General features: G+C 37.4%; 2 protein-coding genes across 5 annotated transcripts in view; one reads left to right on the top strand and one right to left on the bottom strand.

Annotated features, from left to right (window-relative positions):
* Window positions 1–3,941: 3,941 nt before the first annotated feature.
* On the bottom strand, window positions 3,942–26,727 carry Tmem68 (transmembrane protein 68). Of its 4 annotated transcripts, none has more exons than XM_021160988.3 (8): window positions 26,590–26,727; window positions 21,247–21,291; window positions 20,298–20,686; window positions 17,704–17,868; window positions 13,995–14,188; window positions 8,861–8,921; window positions 6,442–6,581; window positions 3,942–5,261 (listed from the first exon to the last, which is right to left on the bottom strand). In XM_021160988.3, exons 3-8 carry the CDS (start codon window positions 20,620–20,622, stop codon window positions 5,157–5,159), a joined length of 990 nt encoding a protein of 329 aa, XP_021016647.1. In that variant the 5' UTR covers window positions 20,623–20,686; window positions 21,247–21,291; window positions 26,590–26,727; the 3' UTR covers window positions 3,942–5,156. The 4 variants fall into 4 exon arrangements, with proteins under 4 accessions (XP_021016647.1, XP_085695639.1, XP_085695638.1 ...); XM_085839513.1 differs by lacking the exon at window positions 26,590–26,727 and adding an exon at window positions 26,343–26,450; XM_085839512.1 differs by lacking the exon at window positions 26,590–26,727 and adding an exon at window positions 25,263–25,281.
* Tgs1 (trimethylguanosine synthase 1) overlaps window positions 26,722–27,079 on the top strand; it is a 41,884-nt gene continuing 41,526 nt past the window's right edge. The window contains exon 1 of the mRNA XM_021159873.3: window positions 26,722–27,013. Coding sequence (XP_021015532.1) covers window positions 26,910–27,013 — 104 coding nt within the window. The 5' untranslated portion in view covers window positions 26,722–26,909. The remainder of the gene's footprint in view (window positions 27,014–27,079) is intronic.

Raw genomic sequence — 27,079 nt, 5'->3', positions numbered from 1 at the left:
TCTTTTTCTCCTCCCCCTCCTCTCTTCCTCCCAAGCCCCTCCTACCCTCTACTTCCCTTGATTATATTGTACCCCCTTCTAAGTAGGACTGAAGCATCCACTCTTTGGTCTTTCTTCCTCTTGAGCTTCATGTGGTCCATGACACCAAGTTGTTTTTAGGATGTATTTGTTATGTCTTAGGGTTTTTATTGATAAAACACCAAAGGCAACATGGGTAAGAGAGAGTTTATTTCATCTTAGACCTTATAGTCCATAACTGAGGTAAATCAGGATAAGGGCTCACATAGGGTAGGAATCTGAAGTCAGGAACTGAGGCAGATGCTTGCTTACTGGCTTGCTCTTCTTCTCAAGGCTTGCTTAGCCTGCTTTCTTATACCATCCAGAACCACTCACCCAGAGGTGGCACCACCTCCTGTGGGATGGGCCACCCACATCTATCATTAATCAATACCCCACAAGCTTTCCCACATGCCAAACTGGTGGGGGCATTTTCTCAACTACGGTCCTTCTTCCCAAATGTCTCTAGTCTGTGCCAAGTTCACAGCCAGCATAGTATCAGGAAAAACACCAAGCACCAATGCAAAGTAAAATAAGTTAGACACAAAGGACAACAGCTTGATACTATTTATTTGAGGTGTGCAGAGTAGAGAAACATTCAAACAGAAAGTAGAAATTGTGTTTGGGCTGAGCATGTGTGCAGGGGCTGAGGGACAGATTGCTTTGCTGATTTTTCAGTTATTAAAATAAACTTTCATCATTTCATCTGAGATGACAAAAGTTCTGGAACATGATCCATAGTGATGGTCCTATACTGTGAATGTACTTAACAACAGTGAGTAATATTTGAAATTATCAAACAATGAACTTGATATCACATGTATTTTCCAAAAAGAAAACAAAACATTTTTGAGAAATGATCATTACGGTGTCAATGAGATGGATTAGCAGGAAAAGACATTTGTTGCCAAGCCTCACTGGCCAGTTTAACCCTCAGAACCAATGTGGTAAGAGAGAATAAACTCCCACAGGAAGTCCTCTGACCTCCACACGCATGCTGTGCGGCACAGGCAGGCATACACGAAAGCACACGTGCTCGCACACGCACACACACACACAGTAAACAATCAAGCAAACAGATGGGTAGGTATGATGTTACTATGCACTGTGTAAAGATTATTAAATGCTGATCACCCCCATCCCCTACTCCAACCCAATTATCTGTTGCAATCTGGACATGGCATCCTATAAACACTGCTCCCCATTTATTCTCTGAATTGTCAATAAAAGCTCATCAGTCAGTGGCTGAGCAGAAGAAAGAACAGGGCTAGACTTCTGACCCCAGCCAGGAGACAGGGAGAAAGAGAAAGAAGGATTCACCACAAGGAGAGCCCAGGAGACACCATGGGAACACATCCAGAGCAGATAGATACTAAAATGCAAGTATCTTGAGGATTTGGGCTGGGAGGTAGCTAGATTAATTTAGAAGATTAACGTATATTAATACTGCTAGGCTATTGTGCCACAAGGTTGATTAAATAAATCTATAGTTTCTGCTTCATTAATTTGGGAGGTAACCAGGATAGAGAAAAAACTGTCACTTTTAAAACTGCACTAATGCAAATGTAAAGAAAAATCATCATCAAATATAGAAATACAGAAACACGCTCCACAAAGCACAGCCATCCCTTCAGTCCACTATATGCAAACTTCAGAAGGCCTCAGTTCAAACAGCTTAAATGCTTATGCATAACTCTTTAATGAATCCCTTGTGTAAGCTCCAGATAGTCTTTCTAAACTGCCAACTGCTAAGTACAAAACACAACTACAAACCTACACTACTAAAATCCCAGACTAACAATTCGTCTAAACAAGGATTAAAGGATGATAAACTAGTAAGTTAAAGTTTAGTGAAGGTCAGAGATACAGATGCTTTCAAAGTATCTGTCCATATATTTACTGATTAAGAAGACAAAAATAACTTTGGGGAGAGAACTGTGCTCACTGTCTTAACTGACCAGTTAACTACCATTACAAATGACACAAATCAACAAGATCTCCTCATGTGATGTGCTTATAAAAGCCAAATCATTAAAGTTGTAAGTCTGGATCACACTGAATCAAGTCATGATAAAAGCATCAGAAAATGAAAATTAAGGGATTAACAAGGAAACAAGCACTCCTTCCATTCCAGACTCACAGTATTATTAAAGACAGCATAGGACTGAGAAATCACACCATATTACAGAGGACTAAAGAGGCAGGAAAACTGCAGTGTTCCAAGTTTCCAGGGAAGGTTGAAGTAAAAAATCTGATATAGCCATAGTGCAAAACTAATGAACATTGAATTTTTAATATTATTTACTGTGTATATGTGTGGGCATACAGAAGCCACATTAAACATGTATGGTCAGAGAACAAATTGCAGGGTTTTTTTTCTTTTCTTTCCACCATGTGGGTCCCAGGGATTGAATGCATGCTTGGTAGCAAGTGTCTTTATCTGCTGTGGTGGTTTGAATGTCTGTCCCCCTACCACCAGATTCCTGTGTTTCAATGTTTGGCCATAGGGGATGGTACTACTAAGAGGTATGGTCTTCTTGGAGCAGGTGTGGCCTTGATGGAGGAAGTGGGTCATTGTGTAGGTGGGCTTTGAGTTATCCTATGCTCAGGCTCTGCCCAGTGTGGAATCAGAGTCTCCTTCTGCTGCTTTGAATGAAGATGTAGAACTCTCAACTCCTCCAGTATCAAGTCTTCCTGCAAGATGTCATTCTTTCCACCACGATGATAATGAGCTTAATCTCAAAAACTGTATGCTAGCCTCAATTAAATATTTGCCTTTATAAGAGTTGTCTTGGCCATGGAATCTCTTTACAGCAATAAAATCTAAATTAAGACACCTGCTAAGCCATCTTGACAGCCCATGAAAACTAATGTATGGTCTGTACATAAATGTATTATATTGATACAAATTTCCTTGTTTATTGCTCATTGTTTAGGAGGAAAGAAGGAAGGAAGGGAGGGAGGGAGGGAGGGAGGGAGGGAGGGAGGGAGGGAGAGCGAGAGAGCGAGAGAGCGAGAGAGAGCGAGAGAGAGAGAGAGAGAGAGAGAGAGAGAGAGAGAGAGAGAGAGAGAGAGAGAAAAGAAGAAAAACAACCAAACGAAGCCCCTAGATATGCATGTGAACTGAGGGAAAGAGCCTGTGAAGAAAACCACACAAAGTGACATGCTAACAATTACTGACTGGACTATAGGTGGAATACAAGGGGTAATTCTACTATGAGTGCAATATTGAAAAGTTTAAGATTCTTTTTTTCTAAATAGACAGTTTTAAAAGAGTCTGAAACTTCTCCCTGCAAAACAGACCAGAGTCAAGTTTCCAAAGTCCCTTCATGTTTGCACCATGTCAGGCTCCTAATGCACCGCCCCCCCCCCCATCATGATTTCTTTATCTACATCAAGTCTCAGTCCCTGCATCTTACAAAGGGGACTTAAGTTCAAGTACCACAGAGACAAAGGCATCAGTCAGGATGGGACTCTGACACTGAGAATACCGGGGACCTAAAATCATTTGAAATAGAACAGTAATACTTAAACACTTGGAAAATGACCACTTTCTCAACATTAGCAACATATGGCACTCTTTCTTCAATCTTTAGAACCAACTAATTCTCCAAAAATAGTTTTCTTGTTCGTTTTATAGACTTTTATTCCTTCATTTTGGAAATATTTAACAGCTCTGTACCAAGTCCCGTTTGCTAAAGTGAGAGGGAGTGACAGCAAATGGGCTCCGTTCTCTGAAATTGTCCCTGAAATATACTGACTACATAAGACGGATACCACATATTTATTGTGGTCAAAATAAAAGAAATGACTACTGAGAAATATGGAGACAATTTTGAAGAATATCAAGAATAACATTTTAAAACTATGTCTCACACACACAATTTTACTAGAGAAGGAGTTGCAATTCAGCTTTATTTTCACATCATTTCTATATACATTATATATGTCATAAATATGCACTTGTAGTTAAAAAGTCCATATAAAACCCAAGTACTACAAAGGCGGAAGGAGACTGACATACTGCAGTGAGCTTATGATACTTTGTTGTTTAAATACTTTTAAAATAAGTTTTCAAAAAAGACAACAAATCAAAAGCAATTACATTTTCAGAGGGCTCCATGTTTACAGAAATTTATCATTCAAGTACATTTTATTAAAATAATAACCACGCAAGTGGCTGCAAAGCACAGGAAGAGAGCCCGGATACTGAGCGAGACCAGAGCTGCCTTAACATATTATTCCTTAGCCTAGAACCCACTTCTAACATGAACTGCAGAGCATGCACATGATTTTGTCTTTATACCATAAAACACTGTGCTGACAACTCATCCTATACATTTCCTTAGATATCTGTTTAAAATAAATACTAAACAATTCAGTTAATAAATACTACAAATAACAGTGATTTGATTTATAAAATAGTACATCTCTTTCAATGTGCTTGGCAACTGGACATCATACCTGAAGGAGTAGTTTCAACATCCAATGGACAAAATTATATACATAACTCCTAAAGGATTTAGGAATCAATTCAATTATAGATTCTCACTACAGATATCTATCAGATATATCAGATATAGATATATCACAGTAGATATAAGCAACTTAAAATAATGTTCATCACCACAGTATTAGCATGCTTAACATAAATCATTGAGGTGCAAAAGCGTTCCACAACTTGCCAGCAGTTGTGAATGGAATGAAGGACAGATACATAAAGGCATCACTCATCTAAATTAAGCAAGTGCTACACCCTACTATCATATTGGCACAACAGACACAAACATAAGAAACATGATTTAGTAAAGTCTGCCTGACCTAAACTGCGGATATCAAGGAAGACTTAACTCAAGATTCTGTGCTTATCATATACTACTAAAGACTGCAAATGCAACATGATCATTTGCTGAGTCAAGCAAGTGATGAGCTACTTATTAAATTTGACACAACTGACTGAAAGGCTAAGATTAACCATATAAAGTTTAAGTTCTAAAGAAAGATGTTCATTAGCACAATGTTTTAAAAACACTAATATACAACCTATAAGACAGTAGCACAGATGCAAACTTGTCACTGCAGACACATTGAGCTGTCTGCTAATGAGCCTTCTGCTCTTTATGAAAGCGGTCCAGCAGGGCACTCCTAATGTTCCCCGGTATCCTTTGGTGCTTGTCAATCAAAGCTTGAACAGCATTCTTGGTCTATTTAGGAAACAAAAGGAAAGCAGCTATTGGTTCAGCCTCAGTTCAGATCATCTTATAGGACGTTCATGCAATACTACTTGCAGAAGCACCTCTCTCTCTCACACCCATGTCTCGCAGTGCACTGCCTGTGTTTTCTTCTAGCAATTTTAGCATTTCAGGTTTCAGGGTCTTGTCAGGGGCCTAGTAGAGGACAAAATGGGAAGATGGTGTTCAATGGGAATAAACCCAGTTTTTCATGGTAAAAATCTTATCTTTTGTTGAACAACATGTATGTATTTGGCAGAACTGAACTGTAAGTATAGCTGGTTTTGTTTTGTTTCATTTTGTTTTGATTAAGAGAGGGTCTCACTATGTAAACCAGGCTGGCCACAAATTCAGAGATACTCTCACCCCCAAAGGATTAATGGCACATTAATGGTGCACCACCATGCCCAGCAATTCTACATATTTTCTATCGTAATTCAAAATGTTTTAAATGAGTCCCACTAATGTAGTATATAAAGAGTGGTATAAAAGTTATAATCAAAACACAAATATGCAAGGAATGTGGTCCAATGGTAGAGCACTGGCCTAGCATGAGCCAGGCTCTGGCTTTGATACCCAGTATGACAAAACAGCAACTACAGAAGCCTATATGCATCTTTCTCTCTAGGTTATTCGACAACACAGTGTTTACGGCTCCCTTTCATTGTTTTAGACTCTTTCAAATCTTAATTCCAAGCTGAGTAGTCTTTTCTCATTCTCAGGATTCTTCATCTCTTTAAAGATTACTAATTACTCTAACATTTAAAAAGTCCTCACTACTCAAGTGATGTTTTCTTACCTGTCTACCTTGTAAATTTTAAAGCCTCCACAATCACAATAGCTGACTTCTAAGTGTTTATCATCAATTCTGGCTTTTTCCTTAACCCTAGTTCTTAAATTAAAAATTCAGATATAGAAAGGTATTTCTAGATTTCCTACAGAAGCCTAGAAATCAATCCCCGGCTTCTAAACACTAAATGTGTGTAGTATACCATATCCAAACTAACGTCGGTAAACATGTCACCAGGCCAAGTGTTTCCAATGCAGCAAAATCACTGTTTGATAAGTTCTCATATATAACACACAAACAATAAAAATTCAAAAAATTTAAAACAAAATCTGCCCTAATACTGAGAAAGAAAACACAAATTACCTTTTCGGCTAATTCTTCTGCTGTTACCTTTGGGTCATATGGTATGGGATCACCTAAGAAGGTCCGCAACTTTACAGGAAAACCTCCATACATTGGAGCAAACGGATAGCGGAATTTTTCATAAAGCCACTTAAATAATCCTGTTTTAAAGTAAGCAAAATCATTTTTATTGGCCAAAAATGCTATGCATATAACTATAAACTTTCTAAGTAATTACACAAGGCTTGCGGGAAGGTGGAGAAAATATCAATTCTTAGCAATTAGAGTGTGTGTGTGTGTGTGTGTGTGTGTGTGTGTGTGTGTAGGATTGGGGTGGGCATGAACACTGAAACCAGTGCCTCCTACATGCTAGGCAGGTGCTCAGTCACTGAGCTACATGACTAGCACAGCATTTCTTAAAAGTAAGCTTTTCATCAGTTGTAACAAATGCAGCACACAGGTGCAATGTGTTCATAAGGATGGACCCTAGAGACTGCTGAAGGGACATAAAACAACTTTCAGTACTTTGTTATTGTTTTTTATAAATCAAAACGGAAAAGGAAAAGAAAAACTAAATCTATTCATTAAAAGACCAAGTAACATGTTAAAAATATAAGACTATTAAAAGACTAACCAGTTACTATCACTGCACAGGAGAGGCTAATGAGCAAGAGCTGGCAGCTGAAATGTTCAGGGTGCACAGCATGTGATGTACATGTACAACAGACAAAGACAAGGCAGGACTTCATGCAGACACCTTACACTGGCCTACTAGATATGACTGGGTTTCAAACTCAGCAGGAATGACTTTAAATGTATTAAAAATAAGTAAGTGGAGGAGATAAAAATCAAAAACTTCATCAACGAAATGGGAAAAGGTAAGTTTCATGAAATACAGTTATGTACTGAAAACACTGATTACATAGAAAAACACAAACTTTACTATCACACCCAAAGCAACTCTCAAAAAAAATGAGTTAGCCAGGTGTAATGATATACACCTATTATTCCAACACTGGTGAAGAGGTGAACAGAAGTAAGTGAAGCTCTGAGGTCAAGAACAGGCTAGTCTACATAACAAGTTCCAAACCAGCCAGGGTCACAACAGTGAGCTCTGCCTCAAAAATGAATGAATGAATGAATGAATGTTAAAATAAAAAGACACTAATTGAGATTAAGTAAAATTGAAAAGCAGCCAAACAAACAGAATTTGTGTAATAACTTCTGATTTACTAATATAAAAAAGAATAACAGAAAATTAAATTTAAAAGTTAGGTATAAAAAATGAGTTAAAACAATAGGAATTGAAGGCTTGCAAAAGGGTTTCTATGTGGATAAGAATAGCAACAGTTAGATAAAATACAATCAACTGAACATAATATATAAATCACAGGTAGAAAACATGCTAAACATTTCAAAATAAGACACATTAAAAAAACACATCCTAATTTTATCCCTACAACCATATTAAAAGTGAACTTTTAATTAGTAATCTAAAGACAGATAAAAGAACTTATCAATGTAAAATAATAGAATAAACCAAAGCAAATGACATCTCCATCTTCTATTTTCTATGATGACAACCTTAGTAGGTCATCCAATCTTAAAGGTAATTTCCTTAGTTGATAGTATACACAATATATTAGATGAATAACTTTTAAGTTTTAAAAACCCATTCAAATAAATGTTAGTATGTATAGAATACTCTTAACAAAAACATAGTATCTTCTAGGAACTCAGGAGGCTGAAGCATGAAAATTACAAAATTGAAGCTAGTCTGGCTACAGGATAATAAGCAGTCTCAATGCCCAGTCCCTACAAAATAATAACTGCCATTACTTAGAACCAATTATCCCTAGAGTTTATATAGAACAGTATCAAAATATTCATTTCTAAAATTAGTAATTCAAAAGTCACCAGGAATAGTAGTGCATGGTTTTAACCCCAGTACGGCAGAGGCAGAGGGGCAGAGGAGGCAGAGGAGGCAGAGGAGGCAGAGGCAGAGGAGGCAGAGGCAGAGGAGGCAGAGGCAGAGGCAGAGGAGGCAGAGGCAGAGGAGGCAGAGGCAGAGGCAGAGGAGGCAGAGGAGGCAGAGGCAGAGGAGGCAGAGGCAGAGGAGGCAGAGGAGGCAGAGGAGGCAGAGGAGGCAGAGGCAGAGGAGGCAGAGGCAGAGGAGGCAGAGGCAGAGGAGGCAGAGGCAGAGGAGGCAGAGGAGGCAGAGGCAGAGGAGGCAGAGGCAGAGGCAGATGCATCTCTGAATTTAGGGCCAGACTGATTTATACAGTAAGTTCTAGGATAGCCAGAACCATACAGTGAGACCCTGTCTCAAAACAAAAACAAACAAACAAAAAAAAAATCAAAAGATTTCCTAATAGGGTTCAAACCCCCAAATGTTTTATGTATTACACTATAATTACAAACCATATGAATGAGAACTTACTTGTTCCTCCAAGTGATCTAAATCCTTCTCGAATATTTTGTGTAAACATAGGAATAATGGGCTAAAGAAAAGAATTTAAATTAAAAAGTAAATAAATAAATCCACTTAAGGTCTCCATTGACTCACTAAGGCAACTTTTTTGAGGGCACATTTGAAATCCTAAAAATAGACTTTAACACTAAAGGCATATGTAAGGTAGTGTGATTTATCAGACTAAATTTGACTTGATCATTTATGAAATATAAATTGGAATGTCTATCCTCTAGTTGGAGCACAAAAATAATTCACCTACCAATTTCCCTTATAGATAAATCCTAGAAACTCAAAGATTTTAATACTCATTGATTTCATTAAATAAAACAAATACGGTAAATTAGTTTTACTAGTTCCTAAATAATATGCTCATTTCAGAAGTTACAAGATGAAGACACTTTGAAGGGGTGTGGTGGTTAGTGAGAATGACCTCTCTACGCTCATAAATTTGAATTCTCAGTCCCCAGTTGACAGAACTGCTTGGGAAGAATTAGGAGGTGTGGCCTTGTTGGAGGAGGTGTGACATTGAGGGAGGACTCTGAAGTGTCAAAATGCCCACACTTTGAGTCAGTCAGCTCTCTCTGCCTCCAGCTCATGGATCAGATGTGAATTCTCCTTGCCAGGATTGTTATAGACTATATCCCTTAGGAATTGTGAGTCCAAAATTAAATGCTGGTTTTTTTTTTTTTTTTACAAGCTATCTTTATCATGGCATTTGGTGAGAGAAACAGAAAAGTAACTAAGACAAAGGGAAATTTTATATAAATTAAATGATAAATTTCAGTAAGTTGGTCTCATGGAATTAGTAACTCATTTTTATGAGACCATTAAATTCAAGATGTTCAGTATCAATGAAAAGTATATATAAGAATTTTTTAAAAGTATATAAATTGAGCCGAGTGTGGTGGCACACACCTTTAATCCCAGCACTTAGGAGGCAGAGGCAGGCGGATTTCTGAGTTCGAGGCCAGCCTGGTCGACAAAGTGAGTTCCAGGACAGCTAGGGTTATAAAGAGAAATCCTGTCTCAAAACAAACAAACAAACAAAAAAAGTATATAAATTAATGAAATTAGATAACAAGCTTATAGGACATTCCATGAACATCAATGATTAAATGTAATATTTAATAATAGAAGTATTAGGTAAATGTCAGAAAATAATGAAATATCATAAAGTATAATATAGGAAAGTTATGGTATTGTAAAGAGTAAATATATCAAAATTGAATAAAATGCTTTCATAAACAAATATACTGAACAAAATGTTTTAAAGATAAAACTATATATATGTGTGTGCATATCCATGTTCATGAAGTTTCACATTATTTATAGAACTATATGCCTTTTATAAGCAGGGTTTTAGATCATGATAGTCTAAACCTTTTCCTATTTAGTTTTAGAGACTAGAAAACACAAGGATAAACTTCATAAAATGCATCCTCACATTGAACTAGCTGATCACTTGCTGTCTCTCTCCTACCACAGGAAAGCCTTCTACTACATTCAGGGACGCCTAATACATGTTTCGCTTACTGCTGTATCCCTCACACTTAGAAAAGTACCTGGAGTAGATAAGATAAAAGAGTTATGGATAAACTAAAGAAAGAATGGATACATAACAGGAAGACTTCTAATGAACTATGCTCTGTAAATACAGAGGTCAGAAACAGGCAGCAGTTGTCTTAACACTAGAGAAAGCAGACAAAGATGTCAAGTGAAGAATGTAGAATTTGATGTGGTTAATTCATGAAACTACTGTATGAAGATGGTAATGGACACTTACTTTTTTTTAGTAAAAAAAAAAAGTCCACTATTACCCAAGACATTACAAGTTTTGCAAAATAAAGTAGATAAAATTCTAATGTTTTAAAAGTTACATTTCCAGAACTCAGAATGCTCAGAAGGAAGAGAAAGCCTTTCAGCTCACAGATATACTGTGTTCTCCCTTGAGTGCAACTGCTGGCCATGTCTACAGACCTGCATGACTCCTAAAGCCTGTATTAAAGTGTGCGCTTCATCAAGATGACTAGGTTCCACTCTGCTTAACAAGCTAAACTTCTGGGGCACAGCATTCTAGAAGCCACGTCATAGAAGAAAGGTTGTCCTGGCTGGCTCGATCTTCCATGTTGTAATCTGAACCTACTGTTTTTAAGTTCATCAAGCATTCTACAATTTGATGTTGTACAGTCATTTAACACTTTTCTTTTACATGCTTGTATATAAGACAACTGCACTGGCAATCAAGAATTTATAATTTCTGTATCCATATATATGTATTTTGGGGGCATCAGTTTAGCATGGCTTAGAGTCCTATTTCTGTTACTAAAAATATAGGAAACACTAAACAAGTTGCTTATCAAACCTAAGCCTTACTTTCTTCATATGAAAACTGGAAAGAAGTAATTACCTTTATCTCAAAAGTTTTTATGGATAAAGTATAATAGCACAAATAAATAATTGCTAAATACAATGTTCCTTTCTTTTACGTTGTTTTTCAATTAAATAAGCTAATTTTTCTTCAACCTATAGATGAAGCTACCTAAATAGAATCTTTAGAAATTCACAAAATAAGAGCAATACTTGGTATTATAAAAGTCTGTCCCATACAAATGACCTTTACATATTTTCTGATGATATTTTATGAACTACAACTCAATTCCCCCTTTAGTTCCTTTTAGTATGTCCAGTTTAGTTTTTAAATTATGCTGGGGGGAGGGACACTTGGGAATCATACTCAAAGCCTGGCACATGCTAAGCAAGTACTCTACCACTGAGTTACAGACTCAACCAAGCAGTCCCTTTTTGAATGTAGCTAGTGTTACATGCGGAGTTTCAAGTATTTTCTCATCGTTTATGGAAGGTTGGCTTAGTCTATTAAGGGATAGATGTCATTTACAACTATGTAAATATTTTACTGAAAAGTTTTCCTCACATCTCTAGAAGACTCCTTCAGTCTCTGATGTCTGCACTCACTGTTGAATAGTCAGGGCCAGGATCTCTTCCACCTTCCATCTCTGTCTGCCTGAGCCTCCTCATCTATAAAATTAGAGCAGTGATCCTCAGCCTTCCTAACGCTGTGACCCTTTAATACAGTTCCTAATATTGTGATGACCCCAGGCATAAAATTATTTTCATTGTCCTCTGTAACTATAATTTTGTTACTACTATGAATTCTAAGGTAAACATCTTTGTTTTCCAATGGCCACAGGCAATCCACAGGTTAAGAACCACTGTATGAGAATATTACTCATGTCACTTCCTTACCATGTAGAGTCCTGAGACAAACTTCAAAAGTGCTATACCCTAGTTATCAGACTTATAATATGATTAGCAAATTCATAACATTAAAATTTTGTATTTGATTTAAATGTATAGAAGGCTATTTCTCATTTTTTTGGAATTTTATAAAAAAAAACTTAATTGAATTATCTAGATTATCTTTAAAAGTTTCCAAGAAATTCAAGAATCTGAATTCTTGTTCTTTTAGATTCAAGTTCTTTTGTCCTTTCTCTCTGTTAGGTCTCCTAAGCAATATCCTCCTTAAAACTACAAACATAAGAATGAACAATTAAGATTCCATGATAAATTTATAAGATTCAAAGATATTTTTATTATCTTTATCTGAAATTTATATGAAAACAAATCTTTCAAAATATAAACTTAGAGAAACTGAGTCAATGTTTTGTTTTTAGATTAGAATTTTAGTTATTCTTGCATTAAAATATTACACTGACTATTCTTAATTTAGCACAGTTCTATATAATTACAATCTATAGTTCTGTGCTTATAAAACTCTTTAAAAATGAGTAAAATGTTATCAGTCAGTTTTCTTTATTACTAACACAAAAATGTATAAATTAATTAAAAAGCTTTTTACTGGGTTAAGTAATCTGTGTTTAAAGACAAAAAAATTAATTCAACAAATAAATAAACCCTACTCAAAGTAGATAATGCACTAAAGAATTAAATATAAAATCCTGTACTTAAAGAACTTATAATCTTTACTGTTTGAGCACATGTATTTAAAAAGTCAGGAAGTAGATTAATTTAACTAGGAACCCACATTAAAGCACTATAGCAATGACTTCTAGCAGTCACGTATAAGCATATGCATAGGTACAGGAGAGAAAAGAACCACTGAGCTCTTTAGAGAATTTTGTTTAACTGTAAAGTCATAATTCAAACACAAAAATATCCATTCCTCTTTAGACATTATTCTTTGATTAGGGTGAATTACCCACAATCTTTCTTTTTTAGACACCAGTCTATATTTAAATGATACACAGTAAAACCAAAGACAGCAACCTGAACACTGAAAGTTATTGCAGCTGACTCAACCTCTAAGTGTGGAGGAAAGAACAAGAGTCCAGCAAGGGACTACCCTTAGGATAAAGTGCCATATGGGGAACAACTTTTCAAGGGCAAAAAGACAACCAAAAAAAAAAAAAAAAAAAACATCAACCAGCAAAAGCACATTCTTAACATTTGGTCTAGGAAGAGCAATTAACTACAGTAAATCTCCCAAGGATGATTAATTTTATTGATGAATTCATTTGAAAAGTGCTGTAAATATTCATTACACCACTGTCCACTTCTTACCATATTATAAAATAGCTAACCACATTTGATGAAAAATGACATTAGTCACATTGTACATGTATTGTTATAAAAACCAATTACACATAAAAGAACTACTAAACCAAATTCATCCATGAAAAACAGTGACTCATTCATGTCAAGGTTACCAAAGGTTTAAAATACATAGAATGAGCTGATTTCATCATTTAAAAAGGAGTATCTGAAATAATGGCGGGGCTGTGTATAGAATACAAATCTCACAAAGAATAATGTAGAACTTACAAGTGAAAAACAAAACCTCGTGAGATACTTGCCAAATTTCCAGATCAGATTTTTGTTTTTTAAGATGGCTTCTCATACATAAGAAATACTCATCTTTCGATACATGCCTACAAGTTTTTATATATAGTAACTTTTGTGCTATTACCATCAAAGAATCTGTTTCATATACTCTGGCTCATTTTTTAAGCATTTCTTTGAAATTCAAGTAAGCTTTGCTTGAATAATTACTTTGATGACTCACCACTTTTGCATCAATTGCAACCTGAGCAAAGCCTTTACGATTACCCCATATGATGTTGTAGGTTTCATCACTAAGTAAGGCTTCTCGAACTCCGCCTGGTGAAATAGCTAACAAGTGACCACTCCTCAAGATTTCAACACATTTTTCTCTTGGTCCATGAAGAGCACAAAATACATCAAGTAATAAACTGAACCCTGTGAAAAACATAATCACAAAGATATATCTTAATCTTGTTCAATTCTTTCAGAGCAAAACTCATGATCTATGCAATTTACTACCCACACGTTTTATAAACTTTAAGCCAATAGTTCCTAAGGTATAAGACCTGCTTGACTTACATAGCTTACTGATCATCTACTATTTATTACTTCCTGACTAATTTTCTCCTTACTGTGGCTACTTTACATTTTCAAACTCTTAATTAAAACTCAAAACCCCATGAAAAATGGGAGTCTTCCCCCATCTTACAGATGACAAAACTTGGGCTTAGAGTAGGTAGCATGTTCAAAGCCACGCAAAAAAGGTACCACTGCATGATGTCCAATCCCACATGCCTTTCACTGAATTTCAAGCCCTATCTGTTCTCATGTATGTGAAAACAATCAGAAATGATTTCTCATCAGCAACCAAACACCTAATTGCCCACTAATCCCGTAATCACCTAAGACAATGTAAATCCAACTATGCTAAGCCATACCAAAAATTAGCTAAGACTATTAAAATTTTATAACAACAGCAAATATTGAGTTTTTAACCAACTGTGAAAGGTAATTTAATTCATGAAAAGCTAATTCCAAATCTTAATATTATACAGTTTTTCAAGCTGTGACTACTCTTGCATGAAAGACATCCTGTCAATAAAGAAATATTTTAATAAAAAAATCCTACAGTGGAACTTTATGTGACTGTCAGTGTACATGTTTTCCTGCTTGACACTGAGAATGTGGATAGTTCGTACAACTGGCAGACTAATATAGCTTCCCATTGCCTTGAAGAGCTGAAACAACATAACTGTCATTAAAATTTAAATAATGCTTTACTCTGCACCAAAACCTCACTCACTTAATTAGATTCATTCTCAGAGTAAATGGAAGGGAGCATCCATAAATTAGAAAATTTCTCTCTTGCACTAAAAATTATGACTAAAGGTAAATCAGTGTCAAAATATGATATGAGCATAAAGGAAAAAGTATTTTGAAAAACCTAAAACATTTCTTACTTGTGAAAAGAATGAGCTACAAACGAACTTGTGCTCCATAAGAGAAAAATAGGAAAACACTTGGGCCCTATTATAAAACTGTTCTTGGTTGTGAGGTAGATCAGTGCCTGGTTAGCATGTGGAAGGCCCTAGGTTCAATCTCTAGAATCTGACAGGGGTAGGAACCAGTGTAAGATGGTAATGCTTACATTAACTCTTTAGGGGGGATAAAACCGCAAAATTGTTTGTAAATATGGGAAAACATCATTTAAAAAATCAAAATAGCTAGTTATGGTGAAATTATAATATCTTTCTGTTATCCATCTACACAAAGTCATCACGTTCTTTCTAAAGGAAAGCCTTACATCTGATTTAACACATACACATAAAGCAGATGTTTTAACACATACTAAAGCACTAACCATATGTATAGAAGGCACTGGAGTAGACTGTTCCTTAGCTCACTGCTGAGTTTGAGTCTGGTTCCTGGGCCAGCTTTGCTTTTATTACTCCAGAGAGCATACTAGCAACTCTCTTGGCTGGTTTCTACTGATTTAGTGATGAAAGAAAGTAAGATTTATTCTCAGTTATTTCATTCATTGATTTTTTAAAAATAACTATTTTATCTTAAACAATTTGACTAAACTTTTTAAAAAGATAAAAGTCATGACAAACACTCTTCAATCTCAAGAGCTTAAGTCCATGGGGCAAATCATACACTGGAAGAGAAGTATGTGTGCACATACTCTTTAGGATAGTGTGAACAAATATACCTACCAGGTGTGTATTTTTCTCAATTTTGATTTGCTATTAAACTTTAACAACATTAAAAAAATACGAAAACTTAACTACCTAATATACAAAAATATGTATCACTTTTTAAAATTCTACTTGAAAGTTCAAGATTTGGGGTAGGGATATAGTTCAAGGTCAGAGCTCCTGTTGAGTACTCTATCCCCAGTTATCACAATAAACAAAGTTCAAGATTTAAGACCGCTGTTGGGGCATATATGTCTGCAGTCTCACCAACTTGGTAAGGTGAGGCAGAAGGATTACTTAAGTTAAGCTAAAAGCCAGTCTGGGTAACTTGGCAAGATTTTTAAAAGACTTTGTTTTAATTTTTAAAAGACTTTGTTTTAAATTAGGATCCAGCTCAAGGGGAGGCTCCAAGGCCTGACACTATTACTGATGGTGTGCTTACAGACAGGAGCCTAGCAAGCATGGCTGCCCTCAGAAGCCCAACAAGCAGCTGAAAGTTAGATGCAGATACTTACACCCAACCAATGGAGAGAAGCCAGGGACCCCTGAGGTAGAATTAGGGAAAAGCTGGAAGAAGCTGAGGAGGAGGGCAACGCTATAGGAAGAACAGCAGTCTCAACTAACCTGGAACCCCCGAGATCTCTCAAACACTGAGCCGCCAACCAGGCAGCATACATGAGCTAGTCTGAGGCCCACAACACATATACAGCAGAGGACTGACTGGTCTGGCCTCAATAAGAGAAGATGCACCTAACGCTGGAGAGGCTTGAGGCCCCAGGAAGTGGGGAGGTTTGGTGCGGGTTATTTCATTCAATGATTTTTTAAAAAATAACTATTTTATCTTAAACAATTTGACTAAACTTTTTAAAAAGATAAAGTCATGACAAACACTCTTCAATCTCAAGAGCTTAAGTCCATGGGGCAAATCGTACACTGAGATAGGGGGTGGGAACAACCTCTTGGAGATGGGTGAGGAAGAATGGGATGAGGAATAGTCAGAGAGTAGACTGGGACGGGGACATTGACTGGACTATAAAAAAAAAAAAAGATTTAAAAAATAATAACAATAACAACAAGAACAATAAGTAAATAAAAAGAAAATACTAAGTTCTGTTAATAAACAAAAAGAAATAGAAATAGGACTGGAGGCCTATAGTTCAGTGGTAGAGCATTTGCCTAACATGTTCATCCCTAGGATTCAATCCCCAGTACTAGCAAAAGAAAAGAGGAGGAGGAGGAGGAGGAGGAGGAGGAGTTAAGGGGAAAGGGAGAGAGAGAGAGACAGGGAGGAGGGACAAGCAGGAGAGGAGAATGGAGACCAAGAAGGAGCAGGAGAAAAGGGAAGGAGGAGAGAGGAGGAAGAAGGAAGAAAGAGAATAATTATAGCCAGTGATGTCAAGGAAAGGTGGTAGAGAGGGAGGGTTGGATGGACAAACAGAGGGACAGACGGTGGGTGGTGGGTGGGTGTAGCTAGAGCCAGCAGTGGTGGCCACACCTAGAAAGCCAAGACTCTGAAAAGCTAAGAACAAGAGGATTACCCACTCAAGGTGAGTGTAGGCAATAGAGCCAGACTGTCTTTAAAACAAACAAAAAGTAGGTGACATTTTTGGCTATTTTTTTAAAAGATGTATTACTTAAATTGGTAATTAGATGTTTTTTAAATGTGTTATCCTAAAGAGGCAAAACACTTTTTAAACAATACTAAAGAGAGACTACCACATAGTTTGATCACTACACATGGTTAAGTTTTACCTGGGATTTTAAAGACAAAGTGGTCAGCTACAACTCGGCAAGTCCTGCCTTTCTGGATGAAAATTTTAGCCATGAAGTAGTAAAAGTCTATGGGGATGGCTCCATGATAAAAAATTATAAGTGCAGCTCCTTCTGGTATCTTTTCCATCCCATGAACTTCATAACCTGTTTGAAAGACAAGTTGTATATAAATAACATAAAACCTGTCTTTGCCTTCCCAGTCCTGTCTCCTCTTCTCCATAGTTCTTCCCCCTTTCCCTTCCTTTTAGACATAGCATCATTTGGTTCTACAGTCATACAGCAGGACAGAATAAATGAGTCACGTGATTGGAGGCTTGGCACAGTGGTGCTGGGAGTCCAGGAAGGTCAGAGGTGGCCCAGGAGTAGGAGTCGAAGCCAGAGCAGAGTTGTGAGGCCAGTGCTCAAGCAGGAGTGTAGCCTTCAGTGATGGGTTGCTGGGGAAGTGGAAGCAGCCAAGGGTAGATAGAGCAAGCACAGGGGTGGAGACAGAATCCAGCCCAGCATTGCACTGGCACAAGAAGTCAGAGCCAAGTATGGAGAAAGGGATCATCTCATGAGAGGTGCCTAGGGGTAGGGCTGCCTGAGCAGCTGGGGACAACTAGCCCCTCCAGGCTCATGGCTTTGTACACTTCTCACTCACAAATCATTCACCGCCTAGTTGTGAACGCACCTACATTTTCTTGCTAATGTATATTTAGCTTAAGTAGGCTCCTACTCTGAATACACTTAGGGATCTTATCTGCCCAACAGTGTACCTCAGGGATCTACAATACACAGAGTGATGATTGCAGTTAAACTATCACACACAGTTTTTAACTTTCTAAAAAATATAAAATGTCTATTGAGAATTTTCCATTATTATATTAACTTTCAAGGGAAATAAATATTAAAAATCTAGCTTTTAAGAGTGCCATTCCCATTTTTCAGGAAGAATGCTTTTTTAAAACCCTGAATGAAAGGTTTGAGCTGAAAGGCTGCTAGCCACGCGAGGGTAGGGATTTCATTCACTCATTACCACCAAAATGAAGTGACTTACTTAAAACTTAGTGTTTCTTTGTATTTTATAGGAAATCACAGAATGCTTTTTTAAAAGTCATAGGATATGTATGATCTCAGGGTAAATTTTATAATATAAAACACTGAATAGATCCTAGCATAGGGATATTTTCGAGCAGAAAAAAAAAAAAAACAACCTATAAATAAATAAAACCTGTTCAGTAACAAGTAATTAAATATACTTCTAAATATTTATGAGAAGGATTAATAACATGTGAAGTCTTATTTGGCCACACATATACAAATGATAGATAAACCAAAATTTTAAGAAAGTTCATTTGCATGATAAGTTTTAGGTACCTTTTTTCTTTTTACAACGATCATGGTAATTTTTTAAAGTTTCTGAAGTTTAAAAGCACACATTAAATTTGAGTACAACAAAATCAAAATAAAGACACAAATACCTTTTATTTATGTCACAAGTTCGACTTTTTAAAAAGTATCACTTATGCAGACAAATATCTTAACATAATAAAATATTAAAGCAGGCTAAGTACTCAATATTTTATTGCCTCTGAGCCATAATATATCTAAAACTACCTTGGAATTCCAATATAAAATAGTGCTTAAATTTTCCTATATTGTCTTAAATCCAAATTGCTTTATATACATATTATCTTGAAATTTAAGTGATAAATATGTTGGCAGAAGATGTGCATTCCTAACAAGTATCATAAATGTCAATAAGTGTCACTGTTTTAAAGACCACCGAACTGCAACTCTGAAACAGGCACATGTGTGGTGAGATCATGCTTTGTGTAAAATTCTGAGGGGACGGAGGCCTGTACTGGCTAGCGGGGATTTAATGAGCAAATATTAAGAACCCAAAGCACCTAAAGCATGATTCCTGTTTGCAGAGCTCAATACCATGACTTCTGGCCCTGAGTCCCCAGTGCAGGCTAGATGGAGTATACAGTTTTAAGCAGGGGGCTAGATCCACTTGTCAAAGACTACATCCTCTGCCTGTACCTCTGAAATAATTTCAACAACAAGAAAAAGCAGTTTCTAATGAAACAGAAAGAGAGGACTGGAAGAAGAGGAAGAAGTCTAAAGGACCAAGGAAGGAGGGAGCAAAAGACAGTTATGTGTGTATGTGTGTAAACACATACATATATACATTCATATGTGAAATGGAAGCAGGACTGCTTAAAGGAGAAGAGCAGCAGGAGACAGAGATGGGGTGAGGAAAAGGAATGGGGCACCAAATGAAAAACAAACTGACAGACACAAATGAAAATGTCACAATGAAAGCTGGGACTTTGTGTGGCAAGAAAACAAGAAGTTTTGACAGTTTAAAGTTATTTTTATAGATGCCTTAAATATCAATTTTCATATTTCAGTTTATAGTAATCAAGAGTACTGTATAACAGAAACAAATGTATTTAGGAAAAATCACTTAAATACATACATACCCACTACATGTAAATATCCCTTGCAGTCTATTTTTAATAACTCCCCAGTCAATCAACAATGTCAGTGCAACATGCCAGGTCAGGAAACAGCAGCGCCCTGCTTACCGTGCCAGACGGCCGCGTGTCCATCCCACAGAGTTGCCACTGTTTTCCTTGCCCCGTCCCACAAGTTATGAGAGTAGGCTTCTTTCAATACATTCTTCCTCTTGTAGATGTGGAGGAAAATAATAGTAAGGTAGAGAAGAAAGATGGTAAAATAAGGAAGTATTAAAAGTATCAGTGGGGTGAAAACCCACAAAAGATGGTTTGCAAAATTCAGATAGTCCTCCAATTGCTCCACACCCAACCACTCTTCAAGCACATAAATCATACAGGTCACATAGGGCACGGAGTCCTGTCCTACAGCACAGGTTTGGTTGTTATCTATCATTTTCTTAGATGAAAATCCCAAATTCTGTCTCTTTCTTCATTGCCATATGTTCCAACTTCAATGCCTGAAGGGAAAAAGATGCAGTCATTCTCTTTACAACTACGAGTTAAATATGTTAGTCTATTTTGCTAGTCATCTTTAATGACAAAGATAAGTAGGGTTTTTTAACACTTAACTGTGAGAATGATAAGGTTTTCTATATAAAATTATGAAGTGTTGGGTTTAGCTTTTGAAATAACTTGCAAGCTGTGAATTAAGAGGGAAAAGGTGATACAGAATGAAATTGCCACTCAAACTTATAATTTAACCCACATTTTCCATAGACCAAGCTCAAATTTTCACTCTTTATTCTGGGAATAACTGTGTCCTTCACAAAGGAAAGCACCAGTGTCTGATTCAGTAAAGTGATCCGGAGCTTTAGGATCCATGGCTTTACACATGGATAGTTTCTTTGATAGAGAAGCTGGTTTACATAAGAGTCTATCTGCTCTTTTGACATTACAGACTCAAAACTGCACTTTTTATCTTACAGTCACTAAAATTTCTAGTAAAGTGTAAATGACTGAAAACACAGTTACAAAAATATTGCATAAACTCACTCTCTAAAATAATTACTTGACTTACCAGAAATTATACAAATATCTTGTCTTTAGCTTCAATGCATATACTCTGAAAACACAATAAACAAATGAAATATATTACTAAAACAAAAAAAATCATTAGTCCCTTAAGTTTACATTTCCATGAAATAATGGCAGGAGATAGCCACAAATGTCTGACAAATAATGAGAGCCCTAGGCATGTCACAAGTTAAGCTCAGGCTACTCTGCTCAGCTTCTATTAAGGCCACCCAAGAAACTGTTGTGCTCCAGCTATAAAATATCTGCATCTATAAGAGGGAAGTATAAAGGTAGGATGTCTAAAGGGCTGTCACTTCCTACTAACTTTTAATAATAGGCTACAAGTCAATTCATCATGAGGTTTGATAATAAAACCAAATTATCCTTAGGACATAATTACCTACGTAAGATTTCCTTCCTTCATTCATATGTTCACTGCTACAAAGTCTGATCTATAGAAGCTTTAGCCATCATTTACTATTAGATAATTTTAAGAAATCCATCTCAAAGTCTTTGTGACAGTCAGGAAAGGAGTAAATAAAAAAGAGAATAAACCAGACGCTCACACAAGAATAATTAAATACTATCTTGTTACCAAGATGATCTTGCTGATAGCTCTGTAACAGAGCACATACTTTGACTAATAGAGGACTTGGTCTGATTTCCTTGAAATAAATAGCATTTTTCTGTGGCAGCACTGGGTAACACAGTAGATGTTAAGCTCCTCAACCTACACTTTATTATATCGCTGCATTGGTTACCCTTCTCATCACTAAAATTTCTGTTAAAAAAAAAATGACTGAAAGCATAGCTACAAATATATTGCATAAATTCTCTCTCTAAAATACTCATCACTGCCATCAAATACCCGACAAATAAAGCAGATGACAATAAGAAGGGTTGATCTCAAAGGAAATCAGAAATCATGGCAGGAAGGTATGGAAGCATAAAAGACTTGGTCCAGTGGCAACAAATAGGAAACAGAGAAGGAAATGCCAGTGGTCACCATGATTTCTGCTTTTCTCCTTTTTATTCAGTGCCATGGTCAACCCCTTCAAAATACTCTCTCAGGCACAGCCAACGGGATGCTTCACTAATGTACCAGGTGTTTCTTAATCAAATCAAAATCAAAATTGATAATAAAATAATAAAAGTTGTAATAAAATTCAGTCACTATACTAACAAATCCACCATATGAGTTAAACCATAATTTACCAGCATTTGATCATTTAAAATTCAATATAGCAATATTTATTGCCTTTAGAAGCCAGACAGACAGCTTCTGAAGAAGCTAAACATGTTACTATATTACCCAACAAATCTACTACTACATATATTCCCAAGAAGATTAAAGACACACCATTCACACCAAAACTTGTGCATTAGTAGCAGAATCATTCATAATAGTTGAAAAGTAGATTAAGATGCCCACCAACTGATGAGTGGATACAAATGATATAGCCATATAATACAGCACCACTCAGACAGAGAGCAGAGACCTGCTGCAACATGGGTGAACCTAAATTAAAAACAAACAAATGGCCAGGCAGTTTGTGTCCACTGATATGCCATACCCAAAACAAGGTAATCTGAAAAGTTAGTGGTTGCCAGAGCTGGGGAACGTCAAAGAGATAACGAAATACCCTAGAATTAGAGAGTAAGGATGACGGAACCCACTAATCTACTCACTATAAACTGGTACATATTATTGTGAACTGTGTCTCAAAAATTGTTAAAGTATTTAAACACTGCTAATAAATAAAATGTTTAAATTTTCATATAGGTTAAAGGAAATTGCCTAGGCCCAATTAACAGTTTGAAACTTTGGCTGTTATTGTTTAAGGCACTGACTCCAATAGACTTGTTTACATTTTAATAAGGGGTTTTTGTTTTTTTGGTTTTTTTGAGACAGGGTTTCTCTGTGTAGCCCTGGCTGACCTGGAACTCACTTTGTAGACCAGGCTGGCCTCAACTCAGAAATCCACCTGCCTCTGCCTCCCAAGTGCTGGGATTAAAGGCGTGTGCCACCACCACCCGGCTAATAAGTTTTAGCATCTTGTGACTTTATAGCTTTCTTTAGTACCTCCTTAGAAAACTTATTAATAGAACTATAGTAGTCTCCTTTAACCACAAAGTGTACATTCTAGGACTCAGGTAGATACCAAGTTCCATCCAGGTTAAGTTAACCACTGTCAACCTCAAAACCCAAGCTGCTCCAAAGCTGAAAAATCTGAATGCCATCAAGTAGAAAATTCTACACTAGAAAATTCACAACCTCATAGAGTAAGCCACAGTGAAAACTGCAGGTATATACATGTGTGTGTGTGTGTGTGTGTGTGTGTGTGTATGTATGTACATATATATATATACATACATATATATGTGTGTGTGTGTATATATGTATAATATATGTATGTAATGTATATAGATATATACTATCTCCAGCTATGAGCACAGTGTACATTCAAAACCTAAGTGAGATGAAGAATATCTTTAACAAAGAAAAAGAATGATCTCTACAATAAAAGTTATAAAAACAAGGCCAAAAAAATTAAGAAGATATAAAAAATGAAAACATTCCATGTTCTTGTTTTGGAGAAATTAATGTTGTTAAGATGTGCATACTAGTCAAAACGGTATTTGGATTCAGCAAAATTCTAATAAAAAATATCAGACATTTCGCAGAAATAGAAAAATACATTCATAGAACTAGAACAATCCCCAAACTCACATGGAGACACCAAAGACGAAATGTCCAAAGCAACCCCGAGCACTAGAAATAATGCTGAAGGCATTACCATACCCACCTTCAATGTAACCAGAACATGGAACTGTCATGAAGACATGCAGACCAAGGAAACCAAACAGAATATAAAAATAAACCCACGCTCTTGCCACCAATTTCTTTTAAACAAAGGCAGCAATGTCATTTTGCCTTTTAAAGTATTAAAAGAAAATAAAGGGGGAACTATGCCCTCCAAAGAACAAACATCCAAAGGGAAAAAAAATTAATTGAACAGTAGATTTATTTCTAGAGTCAAAAGACTTATTTCTAAGTAGTCAAAAAGCCCAAATAATCCCATTAAAAGGAGGGCTTGAACAGTCACTCCTTGGGAGATTACACAAATGGCCATCAAACATAGGAAGAATAGATAGCAACACTGTTGTTGCTACTCTTGACTGCCAGCTTATGGGTTTAGAACCACCTAAGAGACAAACCTCAGGCTGGTGAGATGGCTCAGTGGGTAAGAGCACCCGACGGCTCTTCCGAAGGTCCAGAGTTCAAATCCCAGCAACCACATGGTGGCTTACAACCATCCGTAATGATATCTGACTCCCTCTTCTGGAGTGTCTGAAGACTGGTACAGTGTACTTACATATAATAAAAATAAATAAATCTTTAAAAAAAAAAGAGAGACAAACCTCTGAGAATGTCTGTGAGGATTTTTTTGGTTGGTTGGTTGGTTTTGCTGTTGTTGTTAATGGAAGTGGGAAGTCTCACACTAACTATGGGTGGCGCCATATCATTCTCTCATACAAGGAAGTTAATCTCAAAGATTAACAGTGAGATTGGAGGGAAGTATATAGACCCGGTGATTTAGTGGGTGTGGAGCATAGCCAAAAGGAAGATTTAACTTTTATAGCACAGTAGGAAAACTGGATTACAAAGTGAGTATCCAAAAACAGCTAAGAGAGAACAGTTTGAATGCCCCAACACAAAGAAACAGTGTCTGAGGTGAGAAATACATCATTTCCCCGGATCTTCTCATGAATATATCTTCTCATGATCTTCTACATGCAATGAAATGCTGCCCCGTGTCCCAGAAATATGTAAAATTATTACATGCCATTGGCTTTTTAAAGAATTTAAATTTTTTTTATCACCTGACCCTGTGGGGAGGATGCATGAGTGAGCATGTGAAGGTGGAGGACAACTTTCAAGCATCCGTGAATGTTTTGTCCCTTTAACCAACTTGAATAAACCAGTAAGTCTTCTCCTCACACCCATGTGTCACTTACCAATAAAAAGAAAACAACAGCAACAAAAAACCCTGAGTTCAAGCTTCTTTCTCCCAGTTCTGATGTACATTACCTTTCAAAGATTTTGTTTTTCAATATAAAAATGCTCTTCTACTTTTGGTTAAAGTCCCCCACTCTTTTAATGACCACTCTTCTACTGTATCATAGTCTAACTCTTGTCACTCTCTCCAATAATGCTGTAAGACATTTAGTTATTTTTGAGACAGCATCTGTGTGGACCTGACTTGCTCTGCAGACTAAGCTGGCCTTGATCTCAGAGAGATCTGTCTGCCTCTGCCTCCCAAGTCTGAGATTAAAGGTGTATACCACCATGCCTATCTATAATTCACATCTAGACTGGTGTATCTACAACTGCAGTATTCCTTCCTTTCGTAACTCCTCAATTCAATATATATGTGACCTCAAAATAAAGCTGTGCTAAGGATGTAGGGATAAACATTTTCTTTGAAAATTGTGGCCCAAATACAAATATATATCTGAATTTCAGCACAGTTCTTATACAGCCCATAAAAAGTACCAATGAACACAAAGTCTTCAATGATGCAAAACCTTCAAGCATGAGCTTGTTTTGTTTTTGACGAAGCTGTTGGCCAGTCTCAAACAGCTCCTAGTGCTGAATGTCTTCTTCTTTTTTTTTTCAAATATAACAATTCTGCAAGTTTTCTATGTCCAACTTAAGCACTATTATTTCTTTCTAAATGTTTAATAGATTACAAAACGCAGCGAACGCGGCAGCGCAGCATCTGCAGGATCTGGACCAACTCGAATTTGCATTAAAGTTTGTAAGTGCTGTTTCCTTTGATCCTCTCCGGAGCCTCATGGGATAGTTACTGCTACTCAGCCCCTTTTTATAAGTGACCAGACGCTGTTCATTGAGGCCAAAACACTTGACAGGTCACATGGGTACTAAAAAAAAACCAACAACAACAAACAAACAAACAAAAAACCCTGTATTCCAACCCTGCTCAGTCAGCTCGCCAACAGTCCTAACCTGTACCAATAGCCTCGGCACTACAGTCTCACTTTTCTCTCCAGCTCTGTGAGGCTCGCGGGACTGACCGTCATGAGGCAAGCGAAATGCCTAGCCTTAGACGGAAAGCTGCGGGCAGTGCGCAGAGCGGAGAGAGACGCGGATGCTGAGAACCAGCAGGCGACGGGCGTGTCAAGAGCCCGGCTCCCAGACTGCACGGCGCAGGCGCAGAGGCCGGGAACTAGCCCGGCTTTCCGCTCCAGGCTCCGCGACCCGGACACCACGCCTGCTACCGGCTAGAACAGCATGGAGAAGTCCATGGGGAGCTCGACGCACCTGACAAGAAAGTCACAGGAAATCGGCGACCTCGGCAGCTGGTCGGCGACTGAGCCGGGAGAAGCGGACACGCGAGTAGTGCCGGTTTCCTTTAAATGCCTGAGAGGAAGAAGGCCGAGCCGCATTGGGTGTAGGACCGGCGGTCGCCCCGCCCCTTCCGGTAGCTGCTGTCGCTGCTTCCGGTAGCGCGGCTTGGCTGGCTCTCGGCTCGAGCGTCCCCAGGCGCGTTCCGCTCCTCTGCCCGCGCGAGTTACGCCTTTCTGTCTCCAGCAACAGCGCCCGGCCCAGTCGCGGACACCAGAGCGAGCCCGGATAACGAAATGTGTTGCGAGAAGTGGAACCACGTGGCCGAAATGTTGCTCTTCATTGAAGACCGCGAGGAGGAGTACAAGATCCTTTGCCTCTGCTCCCGGGCATTTGTGGAGTAAGTCGCGACGGTCCTCTCACTTTCTGTCCTTGCTCGGGAATGGGGGTGTCGCAGAGTTAGAGA

This window comes from Mus caroli, unplaced genomic scaffold, assembly GCF_978045245.1.
Source record: "Mus caroli unplaced genomic scaffold, Mus_caroli_1 scaffold_6, whole genome shotgun sequence".
NCBI lineage: Eukaryota > Metazoa > Chordata > Mammalia > Rodentia > Muridae > Mus > Mus caroli.
Note: the sequence above shows the minus strand (reverse complement) of the source record. Positions and strands in the feature narration are given on the sequence as shown.

Excerpts from the sequence above, each read along its gene's own strand:
- Tmem68 (XM_021160988.3), bottom strand. The coding sequence starts at position 20,622 with ATGATAGATAACAACCAAACCTGTGCTGTAGGACAGGACTCCGTGCCC. Across the intron at positions 8,922-13,994 it reads TTGCAATTGATGCAAAAGTG|CCCATTATTCCTATGTTTAC; the intron begins GTGAGTCATCAA and ends TCTTTTCTTTAG. Across the intron at positions 6,582-8,860 it reads TAGATCACTTGGAGGAACAA|GATTATTTAAGTGGCTTTAT; the intron begins GTAAGTTCTCAT and ends ACTTTAAAACAG.